An 18,104-nucleotide genomic window follows, 5' to 3' on the forward strand; every position below is an offset into this window, starting at 1 on the left:
GGGGAGGAACAGCATTAGGAGATATACCTAATGCTAAATGATGAGTTAATGGGTGCAGCAAAACAACATGGCACATGGATACATATGTAACAAACCTGCACATTGTGCACATGTACCCTAAAACCTAAAGTATAATAATAAAAAATAAAAATAAAAATAAAAAATAAAATTAAAAAATAAAAGAAAAAAAAAAGAACTTGCTATCAATAAAGTTTAACCTGCTTCAGGCTCAGTTTCAGGGACCTCAGATGCTTCAGACTCCTCAGGTAACCATGACCCTCGAGTATCGTGAGATGCCTCAGGCTCTTCGTGAACTTCCGACTCATCACCTTCAATCTCTTCTTCATCCTCATTATCAGTCTCTTCAGCCTCTAAAAAAATTTGAAGAAATAAATTATCATTTGGTTGAAGCCAACAAATATTTATTGGTTGTTGATAAGTGCTGAAGCCAAACAAAGAATATGAAATGGTCCCTGCCTTCCTAGAGTATGTAGTTTAATGGGGGAGATAGAAAAATTATCTATATATTATAGCTATTCACATGTAGTGGTAAAGGATGATAGTCATCTGCTCAGAGTGCTATGTGAGTGCCAGACTAGGGGTTTATTCAAAAATGAAATGTTTGTGGCAGTTCCAAATATCCTTACAGTAAATCTAGAAATAGCCCAATGTCCAAAGAAAGGGCTACATCAGCACCATTCAATATAGTAGCCACTAGCTACATGTGGCTATTGAGTACTTGAAATGAGGCTAGTCCAAATTGATATATACTGCAAGTATAAAACATACAGTGAATTTTAAAGATTTAATATGAAAAACTAAATATAAAATATGTGACTTTTAGAAAATTTAAAGTTCCATGTGTGGCTTATATTATGTTTCTAATGGGTAGCACCAGGCTAGATTATATATATAATGATTGATTTTCTTACAGCTAACTAAAAATAATAAATCATGTAGTACATTAATCAATATATTAAATGTAAATACAAAATACAAAAATTAGCTGGGTGTGGTGGCACACACCTGTAGCCCCAGCTACTCAGGAGGCTAAGGCAAGAGAATCACTCGAACCCAGGAGGTGGAGGTTGCAGTGAGCTGAGATTGTGTCACTGCACTCCAGCCTGGGTCAGGGAATGAGACTGTGGCTCAAAACAAACAAACAAACAAACAACCCAGAACTAGTAGCTGGTTTAATAACTACCACAATTTTGGAACAGTGATAAACATAAAAAGATATGTAAAACTATAATGTAATATGAAAACATCTTCATTTCTTTTGGTGACAAAGTCAAGGTATTGCTAATACTATTGAGGTTTGTTGCCTATATTAATTGTGCATTGAAGGAAATAATAATAAATTTCAGTTAAATGTTAGTGAAAATAAATTCGGAATTATTTTCCAATTAAGTTCACACACCCCTGAATTTTACCCATAGACCCTAAGTTAAGAACTCCAGTCTTTTTTTAACGTCTGTCTTATCTTTTTAAAATTTTTTTATTCCAAAAGTTTTTGAGGAACAGGTGGTGTTTTGTTCCATGGAAAAGTTCTTTAGTGGTGATTTCTGAGGTTTTGGTACACCTATCATCTGCGCAGTGTACACTGTACCCAATGTGTTGTCTTTTATTCCTCATCTCCCTCCCACCTTCCCCGCAAGTTCCCAAAGTCTAGTATATCATTCTCACGCCTTTGTGCCCCCATAGTTTAGCTCTCACTTATAAGTGAGAACATACGATGTTTGGTTTTCCATTCCTGAGTTACCTCACTTAGAATAATGGTCTCCAACTCCATCCAGGTTGCTGCAAAAACCATTATTTCATTCCTTTTTATGGCTGAGTAGTATTCCATGGAATATATCTATATATCTATATCTATATCTATATCTATATCTATATCTCACATGTTCTTTATCCACTCGTTGGTCGATGACATTTAGGCTGGTTCTATATTTTTTCAATTGTGAATTGTGCTGCTATAAACATGTGTGTGCAAGTGTCTTTTTCAAATAATGATTTCTTTTCCTCTGGGTAGATAACCAGTAGTGGAATTGCTGGATCAAATGGTAGTTTTATTTTTAGTTCTTTAAGGAATTGCCATAGTGTTTTCCATAGTGTTGTACTGGTTTACATTCCCACAAGCAGTGTAAAACTGTTTCCCTTTCATCACATCCATGCCAACATCTATTATTTTTTGATTTTTTAATTATGGCCATTCTTACAGGAGTAAGATGGTATGTCACTATGGTTTTGATTTGCATTTCCCTGATAATTAGTGATGTTGAGCATTTTTTCATATATTCGTTGGCCATTTGTGTATCTTCTTTTGAGAACTTTCTATTCATGTCCTTGACCCACTTTCTGATGGGATTTTTTTTTTTTTCTTGCTGATTTGAGTTGCTTGTAGATTCCGGATATTAGTCCTTTGTCAGATGCATAGTTTGTGAAGATTTTCTCCCACTCTGTGGGTTGTCTGTTTACTCTGCTGATTATTTCTTTTGCTGTGCAGAAGATTTTTAGTTTAATTAAGTCACATCTATTTATCTTTTTGTTTTTGGGTTCTTGGGCATGAACTCTTTGCCTAAGCCAGTGTCTAGAATAGTTTTTTGATGTTATCTTCTAGAATTTTTATGGTTTCAGGTCTTAGATTTAAGTCCTTGATCCATCTTCAGTTGATTTCTGTATAAGGTGAGAGACAAAGATCCAGCTTCATTCTTCATTGTGGCTTGCCAATTATCCCAGCACCATTTGTTGAATAGGGTGTTCTTTCTCCGTTTTATGTTTTGTTTGTTTGTTTGCTTTTTTCTTTGTCGAAGATCAGTTGGCTGTAAATATTTGACTTTATTTCTGTGTTCTCTATGCTGTTCTGTTGGTCTATGTGCCTATTTTTATACCAGTACCATGCTGTTTTGGTAACTATATCCTTGAAGTATGGTTTGAAGTTGGATAATGTGATGCCTATAGATTTGTTCTTTTTGCTTAGTCTTCTTTGGCTATGTGGGCTCTTTTTGTGTTCCATTTGAATTTTAGGATTTTTTTTCTAGTTCTGTGAAGAATAATGATGGCATTTTGATGGGAATTGCATTGGATTTGTAGATTGCTTTTGGCAGTATGGTTATTTTCACATGCTCATGGATTCTACCCATCCATGAGTATGGGATGTGTTTTCATTTGTTTGTGCCATTCATGATTTCTTTCAGCAGTGTTTTGTCGTTTTCCTTGTAGAGATCTTTCACCTCCTTGGTTAGGTGTGTATATATATATATATATACTTTTTTTTTTTTTGCAGCTGTTGTAAATGGGGTTGAGTTCTTGATTTGATTCTCAGCTTGGTCATTGTTGTTATATAGCAGTGCTACCAATTTGTGTACATTAATTTTGTATCCCAAAACTTTACTGAGTTCATTTATCAGATCTAGGAGCTTTTTCGGATGAGTATTTAGAATGTTCTAGGTATATGATCATATCATCAATGAACAGCAACAGTTTGACTTCCTCTTCACCGATTTAAATGCTCTTTATTTCTTTCTTTTGTCTGATTGTTCCAGCTAGGACTTCCAGTACAATGTTGAATAGCAGTGGTGAAAGTGGGCATCCTTGTCTTGTTCTAGTTCTCAGTGGGAATGCTTTTAGCTTTTCCCCTTTCAGTATAATGTTGGCTGTGGGTTTGTCATATATTTCTTTTTTTTTTTTTTTTGAGACAGAATCTCACTCTGTCACCTAGGCTGGAGTGCAGTGGCATGATCTTGGCTCACTGCAACCTCCACCTCCTGGGTTCAAGCGGTTCTCCTGCCTCAGCTTTCTGAGTAGCTGGGACTACAGGCACCCGCCACCACGCCCAGCTAATTTTTTGTATTTTTAGTAGAGACGGAGTTTCACCATGTTAGCCAGGATAGTCTCAATCTCCTAACCTCGTGATCGGCCCGCCTCGGCCTCCCAAAGTGCTGGGATTGCAAGCGTGAGCCACTGTGCCAGGCCATAGGTGGCTTTTATTACCTTGAGGTGTGTTCCTTTTATGCCATTTTGCTGAGGGTTTTAATCATAAAGGGGTGCTGGATTTTGTCAAATGCTTTTTCTGCATCTATTGAGATGATCATAGATTTTTGTTTTTACTTCTGTTTACATGGTGTATCACATTTATTGACTTGTGTATGTTAAACCATTCCTGCATCCCTGGTATGAAACACATTTGATCATGGTATATTATCTTTTTGACATGCTATTGAATTCAGTTAGTATTTTGTTGATGATTTTTGCATCTATGTTCATCAGGGATATTGGTCTGGTTCCTTTTTTTTTTTGTTCAGATTATTTATTTATTACCTAGCCCATCCATTTTGATACAACTCACAAAAATACTACAGTGCAAAAAAAGAGAATGATAATTGAGAAAATTCAGGATATAAGGAAAACGTGAATGAGAAAAATGAAGCTATGACAGCCATTAAAACTGAGAATCAAAAATTAATATTGCAGCCACATCTGTGATGCTTTGCATTACTAAAATTGCACCAAAACTTCAAAAATCATGAAGCTTATTAAATCACATTGCTCTTCCTTTAATTTTAACAAGAATTAAAAATTCTTATTAATAATATATTTAAGAGCAAACATGTTTTTGTTCTTGAATAAATAATGTAAAATAATTATCATATCTTTATTATAGTCTTTTAAATATTTTAAATATGAGTAATATGGTATCAAGGTAGTACCTGTCTATAATAAATACCTCTGGAGGCTGATAGTAGAGAACACAACTGTAGGGAAAGCCTGACCATTAACTTTTGTTCTAAATAGTGAGGGTAGGGGCATGAATAGATTTATATTTTGGTGACTGTGAGGAAGATGAATCCAAGGGGTAAGACCAGTTAGACAGTGACAGTAATACCCCAGATTAGAAATGATAAGGACATGGGGCAAAGAACAAATACAAAAGGAAAGTGGGGGCAAGTTCAAGAAATATTTAGGGGGGAAATCAATGATTTAATGGACATAACAACTGTCTTCGTTTTGCAAATTGTATCCAGGCCAACTTCCCAACGTGTAGACTCCATACAATTTCTAAAATATTTTGTCATGAGATATATCACACATGCAAAGGGTTTAGAGTATATATATGCACAACTTAAAGAATAACAGTAACACGAACAACCTTGCTTCTCTACCTTGCTTCAACTTAAGAAAGGGAATATTATGAGAAACTTAGAAGCCCCTGGCGGCCCCTCACCAATCAGAGCTGCCTTTTTTCTTCTAGAGCTAACCACTATGCTGAAACTTGTATTAAGCATTCTTTTGCTGTTCCTTAGGGTTTTACCATTTGTATTATATATAAAAAAGGTATCTCTAAACAACATATCGCTTAATTTTGCCTTTCACACCTTTTGCCTGCTTTTGTATATGGTTCCTTTTTGTTTAATGTCCTTTCCTGGTTTTGGTATTAGAGTGATACTGGCTTCATAGAATGACTTAGGGAGGATTCCCTCTCTCTCTATCTTTTGGAATAGTTTCAGTAAGATTGGTACCAATTCTTTGAATGCCTGATATAAATCAGCTGTGAATCCATCTGGTCCTGGACATTTTCTTGTTGGAAATTTTTAAATTACTGTTTTCAATCCTGGTACTTGTTATTGGTCTGTTCGGAGCTTCTATTTCTTCCTGATTTAATCTAGAAGGGTTGTTTACTTCCAGGAATGTATCCATCTCCTCTAGATTTTCTAGTTTATGTGTATAAAGGTGTTCACAGTAGCCTTGAATGATCTTTTGTGTTTCTGTGGTATTGGCTGTAATATCTCCTTCCTTCCTTCCTTCCTTCCTTCCTTCCTTCCTTCCTTCCTTCCTTTCTTTCTTCCTCTTTCTTTCCTTTCTTTTTCTTCCTTTTCTTTTTCTCTTTCTCTTTCTTTCTTTTTCTTCCTTTCTTCCTTTCTTTCTTTTTTTTTTTTTCTTTTTAGATAGCCTGTTGCCCAGGCTGGAGTGCAGTGACACGATCTCAGCTCACTGCAACCTCTGCCTCCCAGGTTCAAGCAATTCTTCTGCCTCAGCCTCCCAAGTAGCTGGGAATACAGGTGCGCACCACCGCGCCTGGCTAATGTTTTAAAAATTTTTAGTAGAAACAGGGTTTCACCATGTTAGACAGGCTGGTCTTCAACTCCTGACCTCAGGTGATCCGCCCACCTCAGCCTCCCAAAGTGCTGGGATTACAGGCGTGGGCCACCATGCCCAGCTAATTTTTGTATTTTTAGTAGAGATGGGGTTTCGCCATGTTGGCCAGGCTGGTCTCAAACTCCTGACCTCAAGTGATCCACCCTCCTCAGCCTCCCAAAGTGCTGGGATTACAGGCACGAGCCACCACACCTGGCCTCCTGTTTCATTTCTAATTGAGCTTATTTGAATCTTCTCTCTTCTTTTTTTGGTTAATCTCACTAACGATCTATCAATTTTGCTTATCTTTTCAAAGAACCAGCTTTTTATTTCATTTATCTTTTATTTATTTATTTTTTTGTTTCAATTTTATTTAGTTCTGCTCTGATCTTCATTATTTCTTTTCTTCTGTTTTGGGGATCTTGGGTTCAGGTTTGGGTTGTTCTTGTTTCTGCTGGGTTTGGGTTGCTCTTGCTTCTCTAGTTCCTTGGGGTGTGACCTTAGATTGTCTAGTTGTGCTCTTTCAGACTTTTTGATGCAAGCATTTAATACTATGAACTTTCCTCTTTGGACCACTTTTGCTGTATCCCAGAAGTTTTGAAAAGTTGTGTCACTGTTATTGTTCAGTTCAAATAATTTTTAAATTTCCTTCTTGATTTAATTGTTGGCCCAAAGAACATTCAGGAGCAGGTTGTCTAATTTCCATGTATTTGTATAGTTTTGAGTGTTCCTTTTGGAGTTTATTTCCAATTTTATTCCACTGTGGTCTGAGAGAGTACTTGGTATAATTTTGATTTTCTTAAATTTGCTGAGACCTGTTTTGTGGCCTATTATATCATCTATCTTGGAGGATATTCCATGTGCTGATGAATAGAATGTATATTCTGCAGTTGTTGGGTAGAATGTTCTGTAATTATCTTTTAAATCTATTTGTTCTAGGGTATAGTTTATGTCCACTGAAAAACTCCAAGCTTAAAAGAAACTGTTGTTCATGTCCTTTGTAGGGACATGGATGAAATTGGAAATCATCATTCTCAGTAAACTATCGCAAGGACAAAAAACCAAACACCGCATGTTCTCACTCATTGGTGGGAATTGAACAATGAGAACACGTGGACACAGGAAGGGGAACATCACACTCCGGAGACTGTTGTGGGGTGCGGGGAGTGGGGAGGGATAGCATTAGGAGATATATCTAATGCTAAATGATGAGTTAATGGGTGCAGCACACCAACATGGCACATGGATACATATGTAACAAACCTGCACATTGTGCACATGTACCCTAAAACTTAAAGTATAATAATAATAAAAAATAAAATAAAATAAAAAAAAAGAAACTGTTAGAGTGAGTTATATAATGAAGACAGGAGTTTTTTTTTTTTTTTTTTTTTTTTTTTTTTACAGGTTCTAGGGAATCTGTATTTTATTTTTATTTTTTATTTGTTTATATTATTATTATTATACTTTAAGTTTTAGGGTACATGTGCACAATGTGCAGGTTTGTTACATATGTATACATGTGCCATGTTGGTGTACTGCACACATTAACTCGTCATTTAGCATTAGGTATATCTGCTAATGCTATCCCTCCCCTCTCCTCCCACCCCACAACAGTCCCCAGTGTGTGATGTTCCCCTTCCTGTGTCCATGTGTTCTCATTGTTCAATTCCCACCTATGAGTGAGAACATGCGGTGTTTGGTTTTTTGTCCTTGTGACAGTTTGCTGAGAATGATGATTTCCAGTTTCATCCATGTCCCTACAAAGGACACGAACTCATCATTTTTTATGGCTGCATAGTATTCCATGGTGTATATGTGCCACATTTTCTTAATCCAGTCTATCGTTGTTGGACATTGGGTTGGTTCCAAGTCTTTGCTATTGTGAATAGTGCCGCAATAAACATACGTGTACATGTGTCTTTATAGCAGCATGATTTATAGTCCTTTGGGTATATACCCAGTAATGGGATGGCTGGGTCAAATGGTATTTCTACTTCTAGATCCCTGAGGAATCACCATACTGACTTCCACAATGGTTGAACTAGTTGACAGTCCCACCAACAGTGTAAAGGTATTCCTATTTCTCCACATCCTCTCCAGCACCTGTTGTTTCCTGATTTTTTAATAATCGCCATTCTAACTGGTGTGAGATGGTATCTCACTGAGGTTTTGATTTGCATTTCTCTGATGGCCAGTGATGAGCATTTTTTCATGTGTTTTTTGGCTGCATAAATGTCTTCTTTTGAGAAGTGTCTGTTCATATCCTTCGTCCATTTTTTGATGGGGTTGTTTTTTTCTTGTAAATTTGTTTGAGTTCATTGTAGATTCTGGATATTAGCCCTTTGTCAGATGAGTAGGTTGGGAAAATTTTCTCTCATTTTGTAGGTTGTCTGTTCACTCTGATGGTAGTTTCTTTTGCTGTGCAGAAGCTCTTTAGTTTAATTAGATCTCATTTGTCAATTTTGGCTTTTGTTGCCATTGCTTTTGGTGTTTTAGACATGAAGTCCTTGCCCATGCCTATGTCCTGAATGGTATTGCCTAGGTTTTCTTCTAGGGTTTTTATGGTTTTAGGTCTAACATGGTTTTCTGGTCTTAATCCAGAAGATGGGATTTTAATCATAAAGAGAGTAAGTGGGTAATAAGAGATTTGCTGTCTTCTCAACTCTTGTAGGATGGTTCTAACAGAAGTAATTCCAACAGCTGTGTGTCACCTGTGTCAAGAGCAACCATTTAAAGACAGCTGTGTGTGCTATTCTGCTGTGTATCACTTGTAGAGGGTGTATGAGTAGGTATCTGTGTCAAGAGTCGTTTTCCTATGAATCCATTACTTCAGTGACAATAGTATTTAGTATATGAACTGGAACAGTTTAAGAATAAAAGGTACTATGAAGACTTCAAGAACATAGGCATAAACCTGGGCTCTCATGGACAAATTGGTAAATGTGATCACCCTGTCTATAATTCACTTGAAATACTGCAATTGCTTGCAGTAACAATACCATGACACATCATCAATCATAGCAATCTGTGCTTGCCTTTTGCCTTCACTTTCATAACTTCCAGTAGCCTTCGATTTTCTTCTTCGAGTCTCAATTCCTCTTCTGTGGCTTTTCTGAAATGAAAAGGTTCAAATTTAATTATCTTTGGAAATTCAGACTTCTCACACTGTTACAGGATTAAATGCTTATGGTGTTAAAAATAAAGATTAAATCTTATTATACTTACTTTACAATGTATAAGTTTAAATTACTTATGTTGAGGCTAGTTACTTTACAGCGTTTTCTTCTGGGGGAGAAAAACTGGAATGTTATACTTTGAAAAACTTTGTCTATTAATTAGGAAACCTGTCAAAAATAAGAAAGGATTACCTAACTGTATGTTGAAAAGGCAAATGGAAGGATTTGTAGCATTTTTCCTCTGATTTAATGGTAAATGTTCACAATATAATGTTAAGTAAGAAAAGTCGAATATAAAACTGTATGTATAATATAATTTTAATTTGGTATTTAGAATGCATATAAATGAGGATTAAAAGTCTAGGAGAAAACCAATCAAATGGTCAACATGGATGATGGCATATAAGAGTTTTAAGTTTTCTTTAACTTTTTGCATTAAAATTTTTTCTATATTGAATAAGCAGAACATTTGTAAATTTATCTTTCTAATAAGAAAAAAACCCTAATTATTTTATTTTTAATACAGTAGTGATGAAATTTAAAAAGACCTGGAATATGGAAACTTAAAAACCTACAGGGAATCTGTTTTTCATTAGGATTGAAGCACCAAACCTGCCTTAATGATGGTAAAGAAAGGTGGACGGAAAGTTAGTAAAATGCTGGAGAAAGGCAACATTTATTAAAAATTAAAATGTTTGATCTAGAAATTCTATATCTAGGAATTTAGCCCTCAGAAAGAGGAATACTACTGCACAAAGAAACATACAAAAGAATGTTGACTGAATCTTTAAAAAATTTTAACAAAAAATTATATCAGGTATTCATCAGTTAAGGAAGAGCCCATTCATGTCAGCAGCATACACTGGGGGCACAGCTTTCCTCAGACCTGTTATTTTCTCATACTCCGCATTCTTTGCATCCACTTTCCCTTCTTTTGAAAGCTAGTTACACTTAAGACATTACTACACCTCTTCTCCCAGCAGGTCGGCTTCCTGTTAATGGAGGACATTCTCTCACTGCATTCCAAATCCTGTGTTCCCGCTGGAAGTCTTGGCATAATTCAAGTTCTCTTTGCTCATGACTCAGCCCTCTGAGTCTACTGAGTGTTGTTTCTGAACTCCTTTCCCATTTTGTCTGTGTGTGAACGGGCAGTTGTTCTGCAGGCATACCTTGCCTTATTGTGCTTTGCTTCATTGCACTTTACAGATATCGTGTTTGTTTTTTTGTTTTTTTTGTTTTGTTTTGTTTTGTTTTACAAGTTGAGGGTTTGTGGCAACCCTGCATTGAGCAACTCTATTTCAAACTTCCTCATTATTATTATTTATCAGTGATCTGTGATCAATGGTCTTTGATGTTACTATTATCATTGTTTGGGGCGCCATGAACCACATCTATATAAGACGGTGAACTTAATTGATAGATGTTGTGGGTGTTCTGACTGCTCCACTGACTGGCTGATCCCTTGACTCTCTCCCTCTCCTCAGGTCTCCCTATTCTCTAAGAAACAATAATATTGAAATGAGACCAATTAATAACCCTACAATGGCCTCTAAGTTTTTAAGTGAAAAAAAGAGCCCCACATTTGTCACTTTAAATCAAAAGCTAGAAATGGCTAAGCTTAGTGAGGAAGGTATATTGAAGGCTGAGGCAGTCCAAAAGCTATGCCTCTTGTGCAAATAGTTAGCCAAGTTGTGAATGCCAAAGAAATGTTCTTCAAGGAAATTAAAAGTGCTACTCCAGTGAATACACTAATGATACAAAAGTAGAATAGCCTTACTATTGATATGGAGAAAGTTTTAGAGTGGTCTGATTGGAAGATCAAACCAGCCACAACATTCCCTTAAGCCAAAGCCTAATCAGGAGCAAGGCCCTAATTCGCTTCAATTCTGTGATGGCTGAGAGAGGCAAGGAACCTGGAGAAGAAAAGTTTGAAGCTGGCCGGGTGCGGTGGCTCACGCTTGTAATCCCAGCACTTTGGGAGGCCGAGGAGGGCGGATCATGAGGTCAGGAGATCGAGACCACGGTGAAACCCCGTCTCTACTAAAAATTCAAAAAATTAGCCGGGCGTGGTGGCGGGCGCCTGTAGTCCCAGCTACTCGGAGAGGCTGAGGCAGGAGAATGGCGTGAACCCGGGAGGCGGAGCTTGCAGTGAGCCGAGATTGCGCCACTGCACTCCAGCCTGGGCGACAGAGCGAGACTCTGTCTCAAAAAAAAAAAAAAAAAAAAAAGAAAGAAAAAAAAGAAAAGTTTGAAGCTAGCAAAAGTTGGTTCATGAGGCTTAAAGAAAGAAGCCATCTCTGTAACATCAAAGTGCAGTGCCAGGCGAAGCAGGCAAGTGCTGATGTAGGAGCTGCAATAAGTTATTTAGAAGACCTAGCTAAGACCATAGATAAAGGTGGCTACACTAAACAACAGATTTTTCAATGTCAACAAAACGTGCTTCTATTGGAAGAAGATGCCATTTAGGACTTTCAGAGCTAGAGAGGAGAAGTCAATGCCTGGCTTCAAAGCTTTAAGGGACAGGCTGAGACTCTTATTAAGGGCTTGTGCAGCTGGTAAAGCTAATGCCCATTTCCCAGTCCAAAAATCCTAGGCCCCCTAATTAACTATGCTAAATCTACTCTGCCTGTGCTCTACAAATAGAACAAAGCCTAGATGACAGTACATCTGTTTACAGCATGCTTTACTGAGTATTTTATCTGCTGTTGAGATCTACTGCTTAGAAAAAAGATTAATTTTGAAATATTACTGCTCATTGACAATGCACATAGTCACCCAAGAGCTCTGATGAAGACACACAAGGAGAATGAATGTTTTCATGCCTGCTAATGCAACATCCATACTGCAGCCCATGGATCAAAGAGTAATTTTGACTTTTAAGTCTAATTATTAAGAAACACATTTCATAAGACTACAGCTGCCATAGATAGTGATTCCTCTAATAGATCTGGGCAAAGTAAATTGAAAACCTTCTGGAAAGGATTTACCATTGCAGAAGCCATTAAGAACATTCATGATTTGTGGGAGGAGGTCAAAATATCCACATTAACAGGAATTTAGAAGAAGGTGATTCCAACCCTCATGGATTACTTTAATAAGTTCAGGACTGTAATGAAGGAAGTAACTGCAGATGTAGTGAAAATAGCAAGATAATTAGAATTAGAAGTGAAGCCTAAATTGCTGCAATCTCATGATCAAACTTGAACAGATGAAGAGTTCTTCTCATGGATGAGAAAAGAAATTGGTTTCTTGAGATGGAATCTATTCTTGGTGAAGATGCTGTGAACACTGTTGAAATTACAACAAAAAATTTAGAATACTACATAAACTTGGTTGATAAAGTAGTGGTGGGTTTGAGAGGATTGACTCCAATTTTGAAAGAAGTTCTACTGTGGGTAAAATGCTATCAAACAACATTACATACTACAGAAAAATATTTTGGGAAAGAAAGAGTAATAAATAAATGCAACAAACTTCATCATTGTCCTAGTTTAAGAAATTTCCATAGCCACCCCAACCTTTGGCAACCACTGCCCTTATCGGTCAGCAGCCATCAACACTGAGGCAAAACCTTCCACCAGCAAAATGATTGACTCACTGAAGGCTCAGATGATCATCACCATGTTCTTTTAAAGCATTTTAAAATTAAGGTATATACATTTTTAGACATAATGCTATTGCACACTTAATAGATGACAATATTGTGTAAACATAACGTTTATATAGACTGGGAAGCAAAAAAACTCATGTGACTTGCTTTACTGTGGTGGCCTGGAACCAAACCTGCAATATCTCCAGGCTATGCCTGTACCTCAGATGGGGCTCTTTGTGACATCTTTCTTATCCAAATCCTGGATCAAGTATGTTGCTGCTGAGAATCTAAGACCTGAACAGAACAAGGAAGAGTTTTGCTGCCAGTTCTTAGAAATTTCTGTAACCCACTTGGATAGAAGATCCAATGACTAACAATATGACAGAAGTTATCTTGCCATTTGACTAGCACATTTGGAAACTGATGCTGGAAAAGTTTTAAAATTCAGCATGTCTTTAGATATTTGATCAAGATCCAGTTCTTAATCCTGTTAAGTTCCTCTCTTTTCTAACCAACCTGTAAGGCCTTTAAGTGAGTGTCTGACAGTTTTTTAAAAACCATCTTAAATTTTATTTTCTGAAGTATAAAGGAAAAAAGTTTGTTTTGAAAAACTCATGTTGAATTTTAAAAATCAGCATATAAAACCATAGAAAAGCCTGCTTCAATCTGGGCAGGTGACATTAAGGAGTTTATAAAGATGTAAAAATTTAGAATCAAAAGAAGTAAAGATTGATTATAAAAATAACTTAGAGAATTCCATATGGTAAAAGAGGTGAAGGTAGAATTGAGAGAAAGTGGAGAAGGTATCTTTTCCTTTCTAAAAAAAGTTAAAGGTATACACATTTTTAATATATTTAAAATGCAGCAGATCTCCAGTCTAGAAATCACATCGACTTTGTTTTACTCTTTCTTATGTTGAGATCTCCATCTGTTCTCAAAGACTGGACTATTTCTCACACACTGGAAAAAGATTAAGTAATTCCTTAATTATCAACAGATTATAGCTGATCTGTAGATTGAGTATAGCTGATTGTAGCTAATTAGTAGATTTGTAAGAAAAGTTTTCAAAGCTAAAAGGGAATATAAGTTTGTAATTATTGTCTGAATTAAAGTACTGTTTGGTCAATATATCACATAATAATTTTACTAACTAATTTAACTAAATCATACATATTTTTATGTTAAATTTCTAAAGGAGTGACTAGCTTAAATGAATAATGAACACTAAAAAATAAAATCCTCTGACACACATATCAGTTAAACTGCTCTCTACCTCTGTAATTACCCACCTCCCAGCTTCTTCATTTCTAGGGTTTAAAGAGCTCTCCTAAGTCTCAGCTCAAATAGCTAATATTTGAAAGGGAAAAGGAAATAGCATTTAAGAAAGCCATAGGTGCCATCATCAATAGTAGGAAGTTCCATGGATTTACACAGAAAAATTTAATTCTTAAATATCTAGGCCTTTATTACTTTGAATAGTAGAAATCCCAGTGGACAAATTAAAATGTAAAGTATTTAAAGAGAATTTTTTAGTAAGGAAGAACAATTAGCAAACTAAGTCATTGTTTCTTTTAATATTTTATTCTTCAATCTGAAGGACTTACAGTTTATTAAAGTTTAGTATTGACCCCTGCCATGAACAGATAACTGTGTGGTCACATTTTAAAAAGTCATTATTATACCCAGATTAGAGAATAAGCCCTCAATGTTAAACCTGTCAAACATAAATAATTAGCCTTGTCTTTCCATGTGTAGAACTTAGTCAGGCTTTCGATTTTAGTCATGTCGCATGAGTATTATATATTTTCATTTGCTTCCCATCATATTATTTCTTCAATTTGTAAATACTAGTTAACAAAATTAAGTCACAGATAAATATCATAACAATATATATATATCTTACCCATGCTTATTTTTTTAATAGTGTCTTTTAAGAGCAGATGCTTGATTTAGAATAAGTTTGATATGGGCTGTGAAAACATCCACAACTGTGTGCTTCAGAGATTCTGGAAGTATTTGTGAAATCGCTGCTTTTCTTAAAATTAACTAGAATCAGATCAAGTTAATAAATTATCATTTCAATATTAAATATATTCCATAATTGCAAGAAGATATTTAACTGCTATAACAGATACATTAATCTGTTTTATCATTCTAGGCAGATTTTACCTTGCTGCTTCTTCCTCTTTTTTTTTCTTTTGTAGTTCTTCTAATAATCTTTCTAAAATCTTAGAGTCAATTTCAGATTTATTCTGTAAATATATTCTATTAAATAAACATTTTCCTGAAATACAGATAAAGAGACTAATATTACTTTTGTAGCTTATAAAATACAGTGAGATGTATTTTGAAGATTAACACAAACATTATTTCTGCCTATATCTAAATATATTTTCCTTTAAGCATGTATCTAAATAGAGCCCAGATCCTTTAAAATATTAATAGGCCATCTTAAATTCTTTTTAAAAAGGTATGTATGAATACAGTATAAATAAGTAAAACATGAAAAGAGGTAGTATATTTTATTTTTCCCCTGGAAATTCCCATTTTGAATATATTACTTTAAGAGGCAAACAGAATAATTAAAATTTGGCTCTGCTAAATTTATGTACCTCATTTTTCCTACTTGAGGTGAAGAAGAACTAACATTTAATCTTTGCCCTCAGCCTTATATGTTATTCATTTAGAAGTTATAGCTTCTAATTGTGTGTGTGGGTGCTAAACTGTAAGCTTTAAAGAACAATTACAACGGCCAGCTAGAACATTCAACCATCCGGCACTTATTCCTGGCCACCTTCTCAGTATATGGAAGCCTCATTTTGTGTACCTCTAGTTCCTGCAGGGATTGCTGAGGTGGGTATTTCTATCTAGGAAGAGTGGAGAGTTGTCCGTTCTATATTTAACCAAAACTATCAATAATAAAAACTTCACTTTTAAATTTACATAATAAATATTTACCAACCATTGTTTTCTGTATCTGATAAATAGATGACCAAATCAGGTATAATTCCTTTCTTGATTAAGACCATCCACAATTCTTTTACAATAGGGCAGTTGTCCACAATCCAGCCTCCATATTTTGGGGCACCAGGAAACCTATCCTTGTTTTCTTCCATTACCTGTGAAAAATTGTACACTGATATTACTATCATAGCTTGACAAGTCAAGGATGCTACCTTGATATGTAATTTTTGTGGATCTTAAGTATCTTTTGAGTTCTTTCAAAAGGAAAAAAAGGGTGACAATTTTTAAAGATAAACTTAATTTTAAAGCAATAAAATCCTAAGTTTAAAAAGTTAACAATGGAGGCTGGGCGCAGTGGTGCATGCCTGTAGTATCAGCTACACAGGAGGCTGAGGCAGGAGGATTGCTTGAGCCCAGGCGTTTGAGGTTGCAGTAAGTTATAATTGTGCCACTGCACCAGTGTCAGACCCTGTCTCTAATGAGACAACAACAACAAAAGTTAACAAAGGGAAGAAAAGACTTTGTGAAATAAATACAATACTACATTTTTGCTATATAATACTCAGAGGACAGATTGTGATTCAGAAGGTCTGGGGTGTGGCCCTAGAGTCTACATTTCTAACATGCTTCCAGGTGATGACGATGCCTGGATCACTCTAAGTAGAAAGCCCCTGGTCCAGCTTGCCTTTTCAGTGACAACACCCTTCACTTCTCTTCTGCTTTCATTTCTCAGTGTGAGAGCTAAAAGGTACTGAGATGGTTCCTACTGATGGCAGTAGGAAGCACGGAGTCAAAACAACAAAACAAACCTTGCAGATGCTTAGAGAATTCTGCTAAATTCTTGTCTTCCCGCTTCTCTCCAATAGCAATAGTTTCAACACATATTTGGAAATTAGTAATGTGTATCTATGAAAACACCAATTCTGAGAGCTTCAAACAAGTTTGTGTACCATTAGGTAATCACAAAATATTAGAAGTCAAAGGGGAAGAGATGTCAAGAGGGCCAATATTACCCTCTGAAGCAATCCTCCCGCTTCAGCCTCCTGAGTAGCTGGGACTACGGGCTTGCACCACTATGTCCATCTTGCTTTTTGAATTATTATCTGAATGAGCAGTCTTTTAAAAAAGAATTTTAAGCACTTTGAAATGTTTAACATAAAAGAATTAGGGAAAAAGGAAAGCTATGAAGAAGACCTATAAGTGGTTAATACAAATTTAACCATTCAAATTTGAAATTGTATTTTTGAAACAAATTTTCAAACAATTTTACAATGTTTCAATTGTTGTTTGAAACAAAACAACATTGAGATATAACTTATAATTTCTCCACCTCATTCAACTTTATTTATTTGTTGTGTATATTCATGGGTTACAAGTGCAATTTTGCTGCATTGATATATTGCACTGTGGTGAAGTCAGGGCTTTCAGTGCATCCATCACCAGGGCAAGGCACACTGTATCAGCCAAGCAAGCTCCCATCATCCACCACTTCCCCACCCCTCTGATACTCTATTGTCCATCATTCCATATTCTGCTTCCATGTGTACACATTGTTTAGCTCCCACTTGTGAGAACATGCGGTATTTGTCTTTCTGTGTCTGAGTTGTTTCACTTAAGATAATGGCCTCCAGTTCCATCCATGTTGCTGCAAAAGACATGATTTCATTCTTCACTGATGAACACTTAGGTTGATTCCACGGCCTTGTTATTGTTAATAGCACTGCAATAAGCATACTAGTGCAGGTGTCTTTTTGATAAAAGGGCTTCTTTTCCTTTGAGCAGATACTCAATAATGGGATTGCGGTTGAATGGTAGTCTTATTTTTAGTTCTTTGAGAAATCTCTATACTATTTTCATAAAGGTGTACTAATTTACATTCCCATTAACAGTGTATAAATCATTTCCTTTTCTTTGCATCCTTGTCAACATCTGTTTTTTGACTTTTTAATAATAGCTATTCTGACTGGAGTAAGATGCTATTTCACTGTGGTTTTAATGTGCATTTCTCTGATGATTGGTGATGCTGAGGACTTTTTTCAATGTTTGCTGCCTTCTTGTATGTCTTCTTTTCAGAAATGTCTGTTCATGTCCTTGGCCCACTTTTTAATGGGGTTGTTTTTCTCTTCTTGAGTTGTTTGAGTTCCTTATAGATTCTGGATATTAGCCCTTTGTCAGATGCATTGTTTGCAAAAGTTTTCTTCCATTATGTAGATTTTCTGTTTACTCTGTTAATT

General features: G+C 35.9%; 1 protein-coding gene across 1 annotated transcript in view; it reads right to left on the minus strand.

Moving 5' to 3' along the window:
* Positions 1-18,104, minus strand: part of AK9 (adenylate kinase 9) — a 216,128-nt gene that overhangs the window by 102,565 nt on the left and 95,459 nt on the right. Inside the window, exons 18-21 of the mRNA XM_003255556.3 lie at positions 15,869-16,025; positions 15,076-15,190; positions 9,174-9,250; positions 219-371 (exon numbers count right to left, since the gene is read on the minus strand). Of these exons, the coding sequence (XP_003255604.1) occupies positions 219-371; positions 9,174-9,250; positions 15,076-15,190; positions 15,869-16,025 (502 nt within the window). The remainder of the gene's footprint in view (positions 1-218; positions 372-9,173; positions 9,251-15,075; positions 15,191-15,868; positions 16,026-18,104) is intronic.

The sequence above is a fragment of the Nomascus leucogenys genome, chromosome 3 (assembly GCF_006542625.1).
Source record: "Nomascus leucogenys isolate Asia chromosome 3, Asia_NLE_v1, whole genome shotgun sequence".
NCBI lineage: Eukaryota > Metazoa > Chordata > Mammalia > Primates > Hylobatidae > Nomascus > Nomascus leucogenys.